Below are 16214 nucleotides of genomic sequence, written 5' to 3' on the forward strand. Positions count from 1 at the left end.
ACCAGCATGGGGTAATTTCCCCCTGTGGCTCAGGCAGGTGGGCGGAAAGGGGGAAAGAAGCACTGTCTACTGTGGGACTCATTTTCCTTGCCTTGGCTATGAGAGAGGAGCTCATTGAACTAATTAGCTGTCCAGAAAAAGCCCACCCAGCTCAGCCACCCTGGTGGCCCTCTATACTCCCAGACTGGACATAAAAACACACTAGTTGGCACAAGTGTTTGTAGTGCCATTTTATTGCCAATAGCTGACACTGCCCAGGACTAAGGGAGAATAAATTAGATCTACTGTGGCACCTGACAGGTACTGCCAAGCTGGGGAGAGGACTGGGCTTTTGTGGGCACTGATCCTGGGAAGGGGGGTATAAAGTGGTTGTGGAAATGTCCATGGAGAGCGTCTCTCTCCTACCCCCAAACCACAGAAGTTTCTATTCCTTCCTTGTACCCAAAGGGGCAGAGTGAAGGCCAGGGTCTCTTAGCTGCCAGGAGCTAAGAGGAAAGAGGCAGGGGGAGCTCCCAGCAGGACCACACAGGAGACCAAGGCTTGGACCTCAGAACAGAGCAGGAACCCAGAGTCATGTGCAGTCACAGGATGATGCAGGGAGGACGGCTGTTGGTGATCTTTTCTAGGGGTTCTCCATTACTGGCTCGTCGGATGGCTTCAATGAGCTAGAGGGCAGAGATATGGAATGATGGGATGATGTATTGTTCAGGTAGGGTGACCCAGGGGTCCTCCCAACAATGCAAATACTCACATCTTTCTCATAAGGAAAGCCCCCATTCTCCAGCTTGGAGAACACCAGCTGTCCATTGATCTCGATCTCAAAGGCTCCTGGTATGAAACAAACGGATGAATAAATGGTATGCTGAGAACAGAGGCAGGAGTCGGTGGAGGACCTCCAAAGGCCCCTCCCGCCCCCTTAGACTTCACACAGGCTCCTTTAAGTCCTTGTCAGTCCCATTAGAAACTTCTTTGTGCTTCCTAAAACCATTCCCCAACCCTAGGTCAACCTACAGGAGGCCTCACCTGCGTGTCCGTCACTCAACAAAAGGCTCCCTCTCCAACCCTATACTATTGCAGTCTAATCGGTTTTTCCCTACAGGCCTCATCTGTGACCCCCTGCCTATGCAAGGGGGCTCATGTAGGCTGGATATCTTACCAAGTGCTAGACACTGCGGGGCACTTTACATAAAACAGCCGAAGTCAGACCTAGAAAGTGGCAGACCTGGGATTTATAACATTGACTCAGCAGGTGTTCTGCGGGCCTCACCTGTGCCCCCCAGGCGCGACTCGATCTCGATGCCAGGATACTGCTCCTTCACCGCACTCGCCAGCTCCAGGTAGGTCGCCTCGAAGCCACAGGGTTCACTAGGGAGAAGAGATCTGGAGTGGGCTGGGGTTTCGGGGGAGGGGCCGTCCGTGGACCCATCTCCGTCCGGCCGAGGTCGGGGTGGGGGGGGGTCTTCCAGCCGCAGCCGCTCACCAATACTCCACCACGATGCGGACCCCACTGCCCGGCTCGACCTCCCCGGGAGGGGGCGCTACGGACGCCTGCCCCGGCTCCCCACTCATCGCTGCCGGCTCCGCTCAGGCCTCTGCTTCCGGGTGCGACGTGACGCCACGGGCACGTGACGGGCGGGCCCGCGAGTTGCGTCCGGACGCCCCCTGCAGGCCGCGGCTGCTGCTGCGTTTGACCCTATTCCGCAGCTCGAGCGCTGGGTCCGCTGGCGCTGGGCGGACCGTCCAGACTTTGCCTGGCTAGGGTCCCCAGAGTGCCGGGCTTGCCCCGCCGCTGGTGTCCGCCGGGTTCCGTGGCTTTATTTAATCTAATAAAATATCTAAGACTAAAAAGCGCTTTCGAGTTTACAAAAGGAAGAGAAAATGGTGGGGGAAGCAGTTTGGAGATGGGTGTGTTGTTTGGACTGATGTAATAGTTGCCATTTCTTGCTAACATGCTGGTGATACCTGAAACCATCCCACAGCTGCACACCTCAGTGCTTCTGACTCCGAAGCTCTAGACTGCCTTTTCCCATCTTTTGCAACTGTCTGCTCCTCAGGCCTCCGTCACTTGCACCCAGCTCCTGCACATCCCCAGTTTCGCCCCAGCCTTTCACTAGAGGGCTCGCATCATTATTGCCATTTTCTAACTCTGGAAATGGAGGCTACCTAAGTCCTTGCTGCTTTTTCCCTGCCCTGGAGTACCACTATAGTGTCCTGACAGGTCGCCCACTTTAGTATCCCTTTAAACCGTTCATTTTCTAACAATTCAGTGATTTGTACAGTTGTGCAACCATCATCCCAATCCAGTTACAGAACGTTTCCATCAACCAGATAAGGTTCCTCCTGACTGTTTGCAGACAATCTAGCCTCAAACTCCAGCCCTAGGCAAATGCTAATCTGCTTTCTGTCTCTACAAATTTGCCTTTTCTGGATGTTTCATATGAACAGAATCAAACAATATGTGATCTTTTGCTTCTGGCTTCTTTCACTCTGTATAACGTTTTTTTTTTTGAGATTCACCAGTGCTGTGTGAGGTACCAGTAGTTTGTTCCTTTTTATTGCTGAGTAGTATTCCATGGATATACCACTGTTTATTCACCAGTCGATGGACAGTTGGGTTTACAGTTTTTGTCTATTTTGAACAATGCTGCTATGATTGTTCATGTAGGTTTCTTTGTGTGGATATATGTTTTCATGTATCTTGGGTAGATTCCTAAGAGTAGAATTGCTGGGTTATATGGTAATGTTATGTTTAACTTTTTAAGAAACTGCCAAGATGTTTTTCAAAATGGCTATATTATTTTACATTCCCACCAGCAATATGTAAGGATTTGTTTCTCTATATCCTCACTAATACTTGTCTTTTGTCTCTTTGATTATTACCATCCTAGTGAGCATAACATAGTATATCGTTGTGGTTTAATTTGCATTTCTCTAATGACTAATGATGTTGAGCGTTTTTTCATGCAGTTATTAGTCATGTATATAATATTATTTGAAGAAACATCTATTCAAGTCTTTTACCCATTTTTAATTGGATTGTTTGTCTCTTTATTATTGATTTGTAAGACTTCTTTATATATTTTTGGTATAAAGTTCCTAATCTCATATGTGATTTATGAGTATTTTCTCCCTGTCTTTGGCTAGTTTTTTTTTAAATAGTGTCTCTTGAGTTTCGAAATTTTGACTTTTGATGAAGTCTAACTTATCAATTTGTCAGTTGTCCTTTTGCTTCTCTACTTTACCCAAGATCATGAAGATTCTCTCCCATGGTTTCTTCTAGAAGTTTTATAGTTTTAGATCTTACATTTAGGTATATGATCTATTTTGAGTTATTTTTAGTGCATCATGTGGGGTAAGGATCCAAATTCATCTTTTGGCATGTGGGATCAATTGTCACAGGACCATTTGTTGAAAAGATTGTCCTTTTCCCCATCAAATTCTCTTGGCACCTTTGTCAAAAATCAATTGACTAGAAATGTAACGGTTTATATTTGGACTCTTGATTCTATTCCATTGATCTATAAATCTATTCTTTTTTATTTAAAAAATTAAGGTACAATTTATACACAGTAAAATTCAACTTCTTGAGCACACCTTTCTGTGAGTCCTGCCAAACACATACAGTTGTGCATTCACCACGACCAAGATACAGAATGGTGCCATTACTTCCCACAAATCCCTGTGTCCCCTACTGTCAACTGCTCTCCCTCCTCCCCAGCCACAATCTGCTTTCTGTCCTTATAGTTCTACCCCCTCCAGAAAGCCATTTAAGTGAAATCCTACAGCACTCGGCCCTCTGAGTCCGACCTCCTTTTCCATCTCATCCTTCAACATGCAGAGGGATCTTTTCAAAATGTAAATTTGCCCACTCCTCTGTGGCTCTACCTAAGTCCAGATAGAACCTGCAGGGTCTAGCCTCTGCCCATTACTGCCAGTCTGGACAAACAGGATGGATGACTCAAACCCAGTTTGCAGAACAGCCACCTGAGGGCTTGTCAATACCACACATTCCTGGGTCTCAGCCCCAGAGACTGAGATTCTGTAGCTGGGGAGGGGCCCAAGGATCTGTTTTTTACACACGTTTAGGGAGATTTTGAGGCAGGTGATCACAGGCTACTTTCAGAAGCACAGCTGCCTTTCTCCACACCTATCACACCTGCCAGGCTCACCTGCGTGGCCTCTTCTCCCTCCCTTATCCTCCACCCCTACTGTCTGCCTCTGCATGCTGTGTCTCCTCCTGCCAAGGGCACTTGTTCCCTCATTGTGGAAGGTGACACCCCCCCATTCCCATTCACTAATCCCAACCCCTCCCCACCTCAGCTAGTATCTCCTCTGCTCAACTGTCACTTCCACAAAGAAGTCTTCCCTAACTCCTTGTGTGAGTCTTCCCTAACTCCTGGTGTGAGTCATTCTCCCAGCAGAGTTGTCACCTGTCATTTCTTATTTGTGTGATTCTATTTTGTTTTTTAATTTTTTTTAACTTTTTATTTTTTTCATTTATTTATTTATTATTATTATTTTTTTTTTTTTGAGGCAGAGTCTCACTCTGTTGCCCGGGCTAGAGTGCCGTGGCATCAGCCTAGCTCACAGCAACCTCAAACACGTGGGCTCAAGTGAGCCTCCTGCCTCAGCCTCCCAAGTAGCTGGGACTACAGGCATGCGCCACCATGCCTGGATAATTTTTCTATATATATTTTAGTTGTCCATATAATTTCTTTCTATTTTTAGTAGAGACGGGGTCTCCCTCTTGCTCAGGCTGGTCTCAAACTCCTGAGCTCAAACAATCCGCCCGCCTCGGTCTCCCAGAGTGCTAGGATTACAGGCCTGAGCCACCGCACTGGCCTTGTGTGATTCTTTGATTAATAATGTCAGTCTCCCTGGCTGAGCCACATGAGGATCAGGGTGTGGTCTGTTTTTGTTGCACACCTCTGTATCCCCAGCTCCAAGTATGGGGCTGCCATATAGTGGATGCTTAACACATAGTTGAATGAATGAGTTTTGTCTGCTCTGCCTTTTCACAAGCTGCTCCATGGCCCAGATGACCTTACCCCCTCCCCCACCTCTGCCTGGCCCACTCATACCGGTTTTTCAAGGAAAACTCAGTTTGGAGAAAGTTGAGGTTGGAGCCACTCCTCTGTGCTCCCCCAGGGCAGACCTCTTATCACCCTGTGGATTATTTGTTTTCCCAACTGTCACCCACATCAAGCTGGGAGGTGGCCGCAGCCTTTGATCTCGGCCTCCCTCCCCCCCCTGTGTCTGCCATGTGCTGAACCAGAGAACTAAAATATTCCCTCCAGTAGGAGTCCCCTGGCGCCCCGTCCAGAGCTTTTGGTAGATCACTGTGGCTCCTCCCATTGTGCGACCTTGCCTAACCCCTTCGATTTTAAAAGGGGAAACCGAGGCTCTGGACTTTGCTCAGAAGGGAGGGACATTGACCGGGTGCCTCTGAGGGTGGCCAGACTGTGTCTGGAAGTCAAGGGGCAGGCCATGTTGCCAGACACCTCTCTGGCTGGCTTCCCTCTTTCGCAGAGTGCCCTTTGCCCGAGTGGGTGGGACCCAGAGCTGCAGACGGGCCCCCTAGCTTGGCCAATGAACAGACCAGATTTGGGGAGGGGTGTAGCGAGGAGAGGGCGTGGCCGTTTCCCCTTACCTTGCAGCCCCCAGCCCCTTCCCCCCAGGGTAGTCGGGACTCTTAATTTTTGCTCTCGCTGCTGTTCTGTCCCTCTGTCTTCCCTGCCTCTCCCCAGGCACCTGTACCCTCCCCTGACACCTGCTGCCAGGCTAAGAAGGGCAAAAACAATCCCAGTAGGCGTAGAGTGTCAGGAGTCTCCGCCCCCTCGTCCCGTGCTTCCTCCTCCCTGGCACCTCCCCCCAGGCCCCGCCCCCATCTGCCCAGGATAATTTTAGTTTCCTTGGGTCTGGAATCTGGACACACGGGGCTCCCCCCAGCCCCCGACTTCTACGTCCAAAGTCGGGACGTCCTCCTACCACACGTAGAGAAGCGGGCGTGGATTTGAAATAAAATCCAGGTATCTGGGGTCCCTAGACAGAGCCAGACTTTGGACCCGGTGTCCTGCTACTCCTGCTGGGGCTCCTCCAGGTAAGGGGACCGAGGTCGGTCTCAGACGGCTACCTGCTCCTACCCCCAGCCGCACCAGGGCCCCAGGCTATGCCCGTCTCTGGGTCGAACTGGCTGGCTGCCCAGGTGGGAGGACCGGCGGCCACCTGGCTCTCCCCCTCCCCTTCCCTCCTCGGTGATGTCAGGCCAGGGGCGGGGGCAAGAGGGGGACAGGTAGTTAAGGGCCTGGCGTCTCCCTCCTTAAACCGGTGGCCCCAGCCAGGTGTACTTGACGCTCAGGGTCCAGGTAAGGACCAAAGCGGGCACTTCGTCTTGAGGGTGGCGTGCACAGGTGGGTCTGGGGTCACCATAGAAAGATCCGGTCTCCCGCTCTGCTACTCTGGCGGCCTCTCACTTTCTCTTTTCCGCCGATCTCCTGTCCCGCCCCCTCCTCACCGGCCACCCTGTCCTCCCCATTCTCGTTCCCTGCTCTCCTCGGAGCCTCCTTCCCTCCCTGGATGCTCCCCCAAGCCAGTGGATGAGCCTGCGGAGATCCGATTCTCTCCCCGGGAGACTCGGCTTTCCCGCTGAAACTGGCCCCTCCCCCCACACCCAGAAAGCTAGGACGGGTGTCCGAAGGCTCAGCCCGGTTTTACCCCAGTTTGGGTTTCCCGGAATCTCCACTAAGAACAGGCGTCTCCGCGGGAGGGGGGCACCGTCCAACTTGGAGGGCAGGAAAGGAAAGGAATTCTTTAACTTGCTGAAGCTCCATCTCTCCAGATTGGATTCACTGCTCAGGAACACAGCGTCCTGTCCACCCAGATGGGAAGGTGGTGACGGGGTGGGCCAAGGGGTCCCTCCTGGCTTCAGTATGAAGTGGGCGGGAAGGCAAGACCGGTGGGTGAGGGGGTCTGCAGTGCAGAGGGGAGGGAGGAGGATGGTTTTGTCTATTTCGTGAGGCTGGGGAAAGACCCAGGTTCCGGGGCTGGGTCTCCCTGTAAGGTTCGGGACAGAATGCACCTGTCCACTAGGTGGGAGTCCTCCCAGCCCCGCTGTTCCCCAGGAATGCCCTCTCTTGGTCCTGGACTCTGCTCCCCCCTCTCCTCCTGATATCCTGCGGTGTGCGGAGTGGGGAGGGGGAACCTCTGCGAAGACTGCCTGTAATGATTAACCCCACAGACACTCCAGCATTCTTCCCAAATTAAACTTTAAAAGAGCTGCCCCCCCATTGGGTGTTTCTTCCACAGTGAGGGAGTGGGCGGGGCCTCAGGGTCCTGGGGCCTTCCCTTCAACTCTGGGTTACCTAGGGGTTTCTCCCCTGGGCCCTGCACCCTAAGTGTGCCTCCAAAGCCTCCCCCACTACCGTAAATCCTGATGGAGGTGGGGCGTGGAGTACTGGGCCAGATGGGGGCCCCTCTGGCTACATCAGGCCCCCAGCCCAGGCCCCCGCCCCACCAGCCCTTCCCCCAACCCTGGGAAGCAGGGTTGTTTACTGTTGGCTCTGATCACTGCGCCCAGCCACTCGCCCTAGGGGCCAGCCAGGTGGGGCAAGATTCAGGAAGTAAACAAGGAGGTTGGGAGGGCGGGAACGAAGGTGGGGCTGGAGTCTCTGGAGCAGGAGAGGCAGCTGGGGAAGCCATGGCCAGGCCAGCCTGAGTTGCGATTGAGGGACAAATTGATTGTGGGGTCAGTTTCTCCAATAGAAGCTTTCCCAGGTCCCCAGTTTGAAAACTCCGAATCTCTGGGGAAGGAGCTGCCCAGACCCACAGCTAGGACCCTGTTCTCCTCCCCTCTCGTCCCTTTGGTCTTGACTGCTCCACTCCTCTCTAGCCTTAGAGAAGTCTGAATGCCAAAGCCCAGTCTTGAGTGGTTTCTCCCTGACCTCTGATGCCACATTCTAATCTGATTTAAATCCACTCCCTCCCCCCTTACAAGGCCCTCAGCATCCTTTGTTCCTCCTCTCACCCCACTGTTGGTCCCTGACTTCCAGGAAAGTGTGGCCCGTGTAGCACACCCCCCTCCTCCCCGGAATGAGGGCATCAGGGCTGTTTGCCTGAGGCTAGGCGGGGTGGGAGGGGGGCATTGTGTCTTGGTGTCTGTTGATGTTGGATGGTGGATGTGTCTTGTCCTTCCTGGCAGGACCCAGAGCTCCCTCCCCGGCCTTTTGCCCTGTTGCCAGTCTGTCTGGCATCCTGGGTGATTTGACTTTCCACTCCTGCTTTTGTGGTACCCCTCTGGCCAGGAAACCTGGGAGAGTGTGTTGGGATGGACCTCATTCCCCCGGGGTGAGGTGGACAAGTCCCCGGGACCGATGCATTCTGGGTGCTAGGAGCACCTAGCAGCAGAATGAGAGCTTATGAGGCCCCAGACACAGGACTGGGAGGTCCGAGGGCTGCTTTGGTTAGGGAGGGGCTCCACTGGGAGGTCGGCTTCACTCCAAATGGGCCTCTGAATCCAGGCCGGGTATTTCCTCTCTCCTTCCGGGTGAGGGGGCTGCCTGGGTGGGTGGTGGCTTGGGACTGGGGGTGGGCAGATTGCAGGTCCCACCTGGACTGGAGGTAGGCCAAGGGTGGGGAGGAGGAGATGATGTCAGAGGAGCCTCAGGCCCCTCATCCTCCTCCCCCATCCTGTCCCTGCCCTGTGCCTCCCCCATTCCTCCCTGGCTACCCGTAGGTTGGGGAGTGGGGGGGGGCGGGGTGGAGGGTAGAGGCAGGGTTGTTTGTGTTTCTCCTAAGCCAGGAAGTTGTGCAGATGAGTCAAGGTTGAATGGAGAGCCCCAGGCAGAGCTGTCCCGCCCCACCCTGACTCACCTGTCCCCCAAATCCCCTTATGCCCTCACTAAAGGGTCAGGTGCCTGATCCATCCTGGGGGGGTCAATCCCAGGTGCCCCAGGCAGCCTCACAGTACTGTGCGGAGAACAGGCTGGGGGTTGGGATTGGCGAATTCTCCCGGCTTCTCCCAGGTCTCAGCCCAGCCAAAGGGGTCTGCTTGGTTCCTGCATGGGAGGGGCCGGCATTGCCTCTACCCGTAGTGGGCAGCTTTGCCCTGTCTCTCCTTTACTTCCTTGTCCTGGGTGTCTGTGTGGCCCCAGTGGGTGATAAGATGTGGGTAAGATGCTGGCTCTGTCTGGGGTTCCAGGTGCCCTCAGACTAGTGGGTGGACAGGACAGGTGCACAGTAATTGGTGCAGAGGCACCAGCACAGTGCTCAGTAGTCTTTTTCAGTCAGAATGTGGAAAATCCAGGAAGGCTTCTCAGAGGAGGTGGCTCTAGCCCTGGGGCTTCAGGAAAGAGTTGGGCAGGAGGATGGCCTGAAGAGGGCACATAAAGTTTGGGGGCTGCTGGGGCAAGGGCCCCAGTGGAGCTGTCTTCCTGTCCTCCTGGTTCCTGTCCTTCCCACCTCCGTCTCCTTCCGTGCATCACTCATCACCTGGGCAGCCTCTGGCAACTGGCTCTGGCAGCTAAGTGCTGGAAAACCCGGGGCAGAGCCCAGCGGACTGAGTGCCCCAAACTCGGAGGCAGAGGGGTGGCCTTTTGCCCTGACACTGAGAGCCGAGCCCCAGACAGTCTGTGGGTCATGCTGTTGCTGCTGCCAGCCCATGGCAGGGGGTGGCGGGAGATGGGGGGGACACCCTCTTAATTCTTCCTCTGAGCAACTTTGGACTAAAGAAAGAGCACTGTACTTGGAGTCCAAACACAGGTTCTGCTCCCTGACTCACCTGTCACTAGTGGCAAGAATGCTTCCTTCTCAGAGACTCAGTGTCCCCTTTTGTAAAATGGGGCTAATTCTATCCTTCCCAGAGGGCTCCAGGGAAACTCCAGTCAGAGGGGAGCAATGAGGTGCTATGTAAACTCTGAGGGCACCCTGACAGCCTGTGAGGTCGGGGGGTCTGGATTCTCTTGGCCCCTGTCCCCAGACAAGGGCGCACAAATGGCTGCATTCAGCCCGTCTTCTCCCTCAGATGCCATGGAGCTGGATCTGTCTCCACCACAGCTCAGCAGCTCCCCAGAAGACCTGTGCCCAGCCCCTGGGACCCCTCCTGGGACTCCTCCACCCCCTGACACCCCTCTGCCTGGGGAGGTGAAGAGGTCCCAGCCTCTGCCCATCCCAACCAGCAGGTACAGTGGAGCGATGGGCGGGGGTGGGGGCGGTGAGGGGAGGATGATACGCAGAGGTCCACAGCCAATTCCTCACCTTCCCCACCTCTCTCCTCCATCCAGGAAACTTCGAGAGGAGGAACTGCGATCAACCTCTCTACCCTCCATCCCCAACCCCTTCCCCGAGCTCTGCAGCCCTCCTTCACAGGCCCCCATTCTTGGGGGACCCTCCAGTGCAAGGGGGCTGCTCCCTCGAGACGCCAGCCGCCCCCATGTGAGTTGTCCTTCAGAAGGGCAGGCAGGGGTACAGGGGTGCTCTGGGCCTGGGGTAGATATAGTGCCACTTCAGTGGAGGTGGGGGCGCTCTTGGTCCAGGATCCCTAGGGCACAGCAGGTGGGGAAGGGGCAAGAATCACCCTTTGCCCTCCCTCAAGTCATCTGCAATTCCTGGCAGCAGGTAGTAAAAGTGTACAGTGAGGACGGGGCCTGCAGGTCTGTGGAGGTGGCCGCGAGTGCCACGGCCCGCCACGTGTGCGAAATGCTGGTGCAGCGAGCTCACGCCCTGAGCGACGAGACCTGGGGGCTGGTGGAGTGCCACCCCCACCTAGCGCTGGGTGAGTTGGGGTGCAGCAGCTGCCCAAGCCGGGAGGCAGTGCCTCACGTTTCGGGCTAGGCACGTGGCTCATCCGGGAGATCTGGCTGGTCTCCACTAACCCCTGCTCTTTGCCCTTGACCCCAGAGCGGTGTTTGGAGGACCACGAGTCCATGGTGGAAGTGCAGGCTGCCTGGCCCGTGGGCGGAGACAGCCGCTTTGTCTTCCGGAAAAACTTTGCCAAGTACGAGCTGTTCAAGAGCTCCGCAGTGAGTGTGCATTGGGTGTCTGGGCTCTGGGACACCCCAATTCCCAGCCTGGGCCCTTGAGCCCTGACCCTGACCCCTTTCTCCCCACCAGCACTCCCTGTTTCCAGAAAAGATGGTGTCCAGCTGTCTTGAGGGACAAACAGATGTATCCCATGAAGACCTCATCCAGGTGAGGGGACCCCATTTCACACGTATTCATGACTCCTCAGAATTGCCCAGTGCTCCTCCACCCTTAAGCCCTGTGCCACTCTCTGTGTGGTAGAAAGAGCCCAGCCGCGGTCCTACGTGACTGTGGGCAAGTCACTTTCCCTGCATGAGCATCAGTGTCTCCATCTGTTAAATGGGGACAAGAAATGCATGTGGAGCACGTCCTCATGAAAACCAGAAGGTGGAGAGGAAGGGCAAAGGTCAGGCCTCTCACTCTCCTCCACTCTCTTCCGGCCTCAGAACTTCCTGAACGCGGGCAGCTTCCCCGAGATCCAGGGCTTCCTGCAGCTGCGCGGGTCCGGCCGCAAGCTTTGGAAACGCTTTTTCTGCTTCCTGCGCCGATCTGGCCTCTATTACTCCACCAAGGGCACCTCCAAGGTGAGGTCTCAAGGGTGCCAGCTGCAGTCCCTCGAGTGCCCCTTCCCTGTTGGAACCCCTGGGCCCTTCTCCCCGCTCCTAGGCTGTCTGCCTCCAGCTTCCCACAGGTGACCTGAGTTCAAGTCTTGGCTCTACTTGTTCAAGTCTGAGTTCAAGTGACCCAGGGCACTTCTTTGCCCCTCTCTGGTCCTGAAATCTTCCCACCCAGCTTGGGGGGGCAGCAGCAGAGACATGGGGTCTTCCTGTACCAAGTCCCCCTCACTCATGCCGCCCAGGATCCGAGGCACCTGCAGTACGTGGCAGACGTGAACGAGTCCAACGTGTACGTGGTGACTCAGGGCCGCAAGCTCTACGGGATGCCCACGGAATTCGGCTTCTGTGTCAAGGTGAAGACCCTGGCCTGGCCTGGGCTCTAGGGGAGCAGGAGCTTCTCAGGCCCCAGGGTCCTACCTGGGGCATCTGAGCTCCATCTGGGACACCCAGATCCTTCTCCCTGCACCCTGCACTGCTGTTGACTCCTTGGGTCCTGCCCTACCCTGTGGAGACCAGGGACAGGCATCTGGCCCTTGAGGCAGACGGAAGACAGCCAGTTTCCTCTCCCTGCAGCCCAACAAGCTTCGAAATGGCCACAAGGGGCTCCGGATCTTCTGCAGTGAGGATGAGCAGAGCCGGGCCTGCTGGCTGGCTGCCTTCCGCCTCTTCAAGGTGAGGCCCTGGGGGTGGCGGGGGCACCACCGGAGAGATCCCCAGTGGGGGTAGGAGGGGGAGTCATAGTTCTGCCCTCAGGAAGTCTCTGGAATGAGGAGGGCATCACAGCCTTGCTGTCTGAGAACCCCCAGGCCCAGGCTGGAGTCGCAGCTCTGGCTTCGGGAAGCTCCTATCCAAGGGCAGAAACAGCCCTGCCCTTGGCAAGTGCGGGTCTGAGGAGGTGTCACAGCCCAGCACCCAGGACCTCTGGATCTCAGGAGGTCTTTCTTCCCTCTTTCTCTCCCCACCCCCTGCAGTATGGGGTGCAGCTATATAAGAATTTCCAGCAGGCACAGTCTCGCCACCTGCGCCCAGCCGGCTTGGGTTCCCCGCCCTTGGTGAGTGTGCACAGGGGCATTAGGTGGGGGGTGGACGCCCAGACCCCGTCCCAGGGAAACCTGACCCTGTTCTGACCTCTCTCTGCCCCATCCTATCCCATCTCCAGAGGAGCGTCTCGGATAATACCCTGGTGGCCATGGACTTCTCTGGCCATGCCGGGCGTGTCATCGAGAACCCCCGGGAAGCTCTGAGTGCAGCCCTGGAGGAGGCCCAGGCCTGGAGGGTGAGGGGCCTGCACCCATCCGCGTGTTTGTGCTGGGTGCTCTTCTCCATACGGGTTTCTGTGGAAGGGAGGGAGGAAGAGGCGGGTAAGGGAAGCCCCCCCCCCCCCCCCCGGCTGGGGAAAGGTGCTCTGTATTCTTGAGGTGCCAGGTAATACCCCAACCATACCCTGACTCTCCACAGAAGAAGACGAACCACCGCCTCAGCCTGCCCACCCCATGCTCAGGCACAAGCCTCAGTGCAGGTGGGTGATGGCCCGGAGTCCCCAGGGGGTAGCATGGGGATCCCCTCCCCCGAGTGACAGCCCATCTGCTTCCCCCCACCCCAGCCATCCACCGCACCCAGCCCTGGTTCCACGGGCGCATTTCCCGCGAGGAGAGCCAGCGGCTCATTGGACAGCAGGGCCTGGTAGACGGGTAAGGGGCATGGCCGGGTGGGGCAACAGACCCAGCGATAAGAGAGACCCGGGGTCAAGATGGCAGCCCTGTGTCTTCGGGTAATGTTGCCCTGTCTCTGGTCTCCTGGCAGCCTGTTCCTGGTCCGGGAGAGTCAGCGGAACCCACAGGGCTTTGTCCTCTCTTTGTGCCACCTGCAGAAAGTCAAGCACTATCTCATCCTGCCGGTGAGTAATCCCCTCCTTCCCTGAGAGTCCCTGGAGTCCCGCAAGGGGACACAGGCCCCCCAGCACCCTGTCCACCTCATCTGGCCCCTCAAGAAGCTCCTGGGCCCCCAGTGTGTCTCCTTTTTCCCTGCACAAGAAATGGGGCCCGCAGCCCCGGCTCAGAAGGGAGCTCCTTAAACCTCGTGCCCCCCTCACCGGCCACCTGCTCTGCCGTACCCCAGAGCGAGGAGGAGGGCCGCCTGTACTTCAGCATGGACGATGGCCAGACCCGCTTCACGGACCTGCTGCAGCTCGTGGAGTTCCACCAGCTGAACCGCGGCATCCTGCCGTGTGTGCTGCGCCACTGCTGCACTCGCGTGGCCCTCTGACCCCCGCCCGAGCCGGCTCACGTCTCGGCCGACTGCAGCCACCCATGGCCCCTCCACGCGCCCAGTGGACTTGGGGTGCGGAAGCTGGGGACGGGGTGGTGGATAATTGGAGGGGTGCTCACTCAGCCTTCTCTGCCACTCTGCCTCCCTCAGGTAGAAAATGGCCCCCCACCCTACGTACCCTTGACACCTGTCCTCTAGGGAAGGCTCTCTGGTGGCCCTTCCCCTCTCAGAGCTCCTGGGGCACTGCTCTGGGGCAGGGCATTATGGGAGAAATGGGGGCCGCCAAGATGGTCTTATGCACGCACCATGCTTTGTACAGACTAAGAGGCCAGTTGATCTGCTCTGTTTTATACTAGTGACAATAAAGATTATTTTTTGATACACCCGTGAGTTCTGTCTGGCAAGGCTTGCTAGCTGAAGTCGAGAAGAGGAAGGCACGGGGGGAGACCTTGGGGGATGTGTCAGAGGGCCCACGGTCACGTCCTGGACAGCCTGGATGTTTCTTGAGGGCAGGAGTGGTCGAGGTCATCTGAGAGTCTCCAGTGCCCACCATGGAGCCTGGCACATAGTAGGTGCCCAACAATTGCTAGTTAAATGAAAGAATGGACAAGGGACTGTCACCCAGGTGAGATTTCCTGACAGGGCTGAAGCCTATAGAGGTAACTGACAGGCCTGGGAGCTGGAGGTGAGTCCGACAGCACTTTTGTCCTCAGCAGGTCCTGGACTAGCTGGTAGGACAGTGAGCCCCGACAACCGAGATACGGAACAGCCCCACCACCTCCCACAAGCCTGTGCTTCCTACTTTCAACCCCTCCCCTTCCTCCCAACTCCAGACCTGCTTTCTTTTTATTTTTTATTTTTTTAATTTTTAATTTTAATTTTTACTTACTTATTTTTTTTGAGACAGAGTCTCACTCTGTTGCCCGGGCTAGAGTGCTGTGGCGTCACCCTAGCTCACAGCAACCTCAAACTCCTGGGCTTAAGCAATTCTCCTGCCTCAGCCTCCCGAGTAGCTGGGACTACAGACATGTGCCACCATGCCCGGCTAATTTTTATATATATATATTTTTAGCTGTCCATTTCTTTCTATTTTTGGTAGAGATGGGGGTCTCACTCTTGCTCAGGCTGGTCTCGAACTTCTGACCTCGAGCAATCCTTCCGCTTCGGCCTCTCAGAGTGCTAGGATTACAGGCGTGAGCCACCACACCCGGCCCAGACCTGCTTTCTGTCCTAGTTCTGCCCCCCTCCAAAAAGCCGTATAAACAGAACCTTATGTCACTCAGCCCTCTGAGTCTGGCTTCTGTCTCCAGTGCATCCTTCAGGATCCACAGGGATCTTTCCAGAACATAAATCTGCCCACCTCCTGTGCCTCCACTTAAGCCCAGAGGGACTCTATGGGTCTAAGAGTTTGACGGTTTAAGCTCTTACCTGATGGGAGCTCTGTAATCAATGTATTATGTGAGATTGGGAACACCTGAACCTGCTCGCAAATCAGAGACAGACCCTCCTTCCAGATATGTGAACCCCACAAAGGTATTTTTGTCAGAAAATCAAACCTGAATCTGATCCCTTGGATCCAATGACGAGTTTACCAGAAATGAAGGAATGGAGGAACATGTCAAACGACACATGGGGACAACAGTTACCAAAATCCAGACTGGGAAATTCTACAAAACAGATAACCTAGTTTCTTCTTCAACGACAACAAAATTACAAGAAAAGATGGGGAATCTCTAGATTTTAAGAAATTTAGACATACATCAGTCAAAGATGATGGGTTGACCTTATTTGATTCAAATCCAAACTAACTGTAAAAAAAAAAATTATGAGCAACTGGGGAAATTTGAATTCTGATAAGATGTTTGATGATATTAAGGAATTATGATTAACTTTTGAACTTCATTCGAAGTATTTGTAGGGTAAATGACATGATGTTTCAGCTTTGTTTTTAAAATAGTCCAGAGGTTAAGGGAGAGGGTTTGGGTGCAGTCCCAGGTCGACCACGAGTTGACATTAGTTGAAGCTTCGTGATAGGAACATAACATTGGGACTCATAAACTATCCTCTCTACTTTTGTATATGCTTGAAAATTCTGTAATTTATTTTTTTTTTACTTAAAAATTTTTGGGGTCCTGGTGCAGTGGCTCATGCCTGTAATCCTAGCACTCTGGGAGGCCAAGGCAGGTGGATCGTTTGAGCTCAGGAGTTCAAGATGAGCCTGGGCAGGAGCAAGACCCCATCTCTACTAAAAATAGAAAGAAATTAGCTGGACAACTAAAAATATATACAGAAAAAATTAGCCAGGCATGGTGG

The 16214-nt window shown here is 54.8% G+C and overlaps 2 protein-coding genes across 5 annotated transcripts; one reads left to right on the top strand and one right to left on the bottom strand.

The window, feature by feature from the left end:
* Positions 1-71: 71 nt before the first annotated feature.
* Positions 72-1807, bottom strand: MIEN1 (migration and invasion enhancer 1). Its single transcript, XM_069482471.1, has 4 exons — positions 1481-1807; positions 1268-1365; positions 752-828; positions 72-665 (listed from the first exon to the last, which is right to left on the bottom strand). Exons 1-4 carry the CDS (start codon positions 1567-1569, stop codon positions 582-584), a joined length of 348 nt encoding a protein of 115 aa, XP_069338572.1. The 5' UTR covers positions 1570-1807; the 3' UTR covers positions 72-581.
* Positions 1808-5671: 3864 nt separating this feature from the next.
* Positions 5672-14291, top strand: GRB7 (growth factor receptor bound protein 7). 4 transcript variants are annotated; one of them, XM_069482475.1, is made up of 15 exons: positions 5672-6100; positions 10019-10175; positions 10278-10428; positions 10609-10768; positions 10894-11015; positions 11107-11184; positions 11463-11600; positions 11876-11986; positions 12207-12305; positions 12605-12685; positions 12793-12909; positions 13092-13152; positions 13237-13324; positions 13437-13530; positions 13752-14291. In XM_069482475.1, the coding sequence occupies exons 2-15, from the start codon at positions 10024-10026 to the stop codon at positions 13896-13898; spliced, it is 1599 nt and encodes a 532-aa protein (XP_069338576.1). In that variant the 5' UTR covers positions 5672-6100; positions 10019-10023; the 3' UTR covers positions 13899-14291. The 4 variants fall into 4 exon arrangements, with proteins under 4 accessions (XP_069338576.1, XP_069338575.1, XP_069338574.1 ...); XM_069482474.1 differs by lacking the exon at positions 5672-6100 and adding an exon at positions 6212-6365; XM_069482473.1 differs by lacking the exon at positions 5672-6100 and adding an exon at positions 6376-6899 and having other exon boundaries at positions 9974-10175; positions 10612-10768.
* The last annotated feature ends 1923 nt before the right edge of the window (positions 14292-16214 follow it).

The sequence above is a fragment of the Eulemur rufifrons genome, chromosome 9 (genome assembly GCF_041146395.1).
Source record: "Eulemur rufifrons isolate Redbay chromosome 9, OSU_ERuf_1, whole genome shotgun sequence".
In the NCBI taxonomy this organism is placed as follows: Eukaryota; Metazoa; Chordata; class Mammalia; order Primates; family Lemuridae; genus Eulemur; species Eulemur rufifrons.

Coding starts and splice junctions, on each gene's coding strand:
- GRB7 (XM_069482472.1), top strand. CDS start 9,892: ATGAGGTGCTATGTAAACTCTGAGGGCACCCTGACAGCCTGTGAGGTC. Junction 12,686..12,792: donor GCTTGGGTTCCCCGCCCTTG/GTGAGTGTGCAC, acceptor TCCCATCTCCAG/AGGAGCGTCTCGGATAATAC. Junction 13,531..13,751: donor AGCACTATCTCATCCTGCCG/GTGAGTAATCCC, acceptor GCCGTACCCCAG/AGCGAGGAGGAGGGCCGCCT.
- MIEN1 (XM_069482471.1), bottom strand. CDS start 1,569: ATGAGTGGGGAGCCGGGGCAGGCGTCCGTAGCGCCCCCTCCCGGGGAG. Junction 1,366..1,480: donor CGCATCGTGGTGGAGTATTG/GTGAGCGGCTGC, acceptor TCTTCTCCCTAG/TGAACCCTGTGGCTTCGAGG. Junction 829..1,267: donor GTCGCGCCTGGGGGGCACAG/GTGAGGCCCGCA, acceptor GTTTCATACCAG/GAGCCTTTGAGATCGAGATC.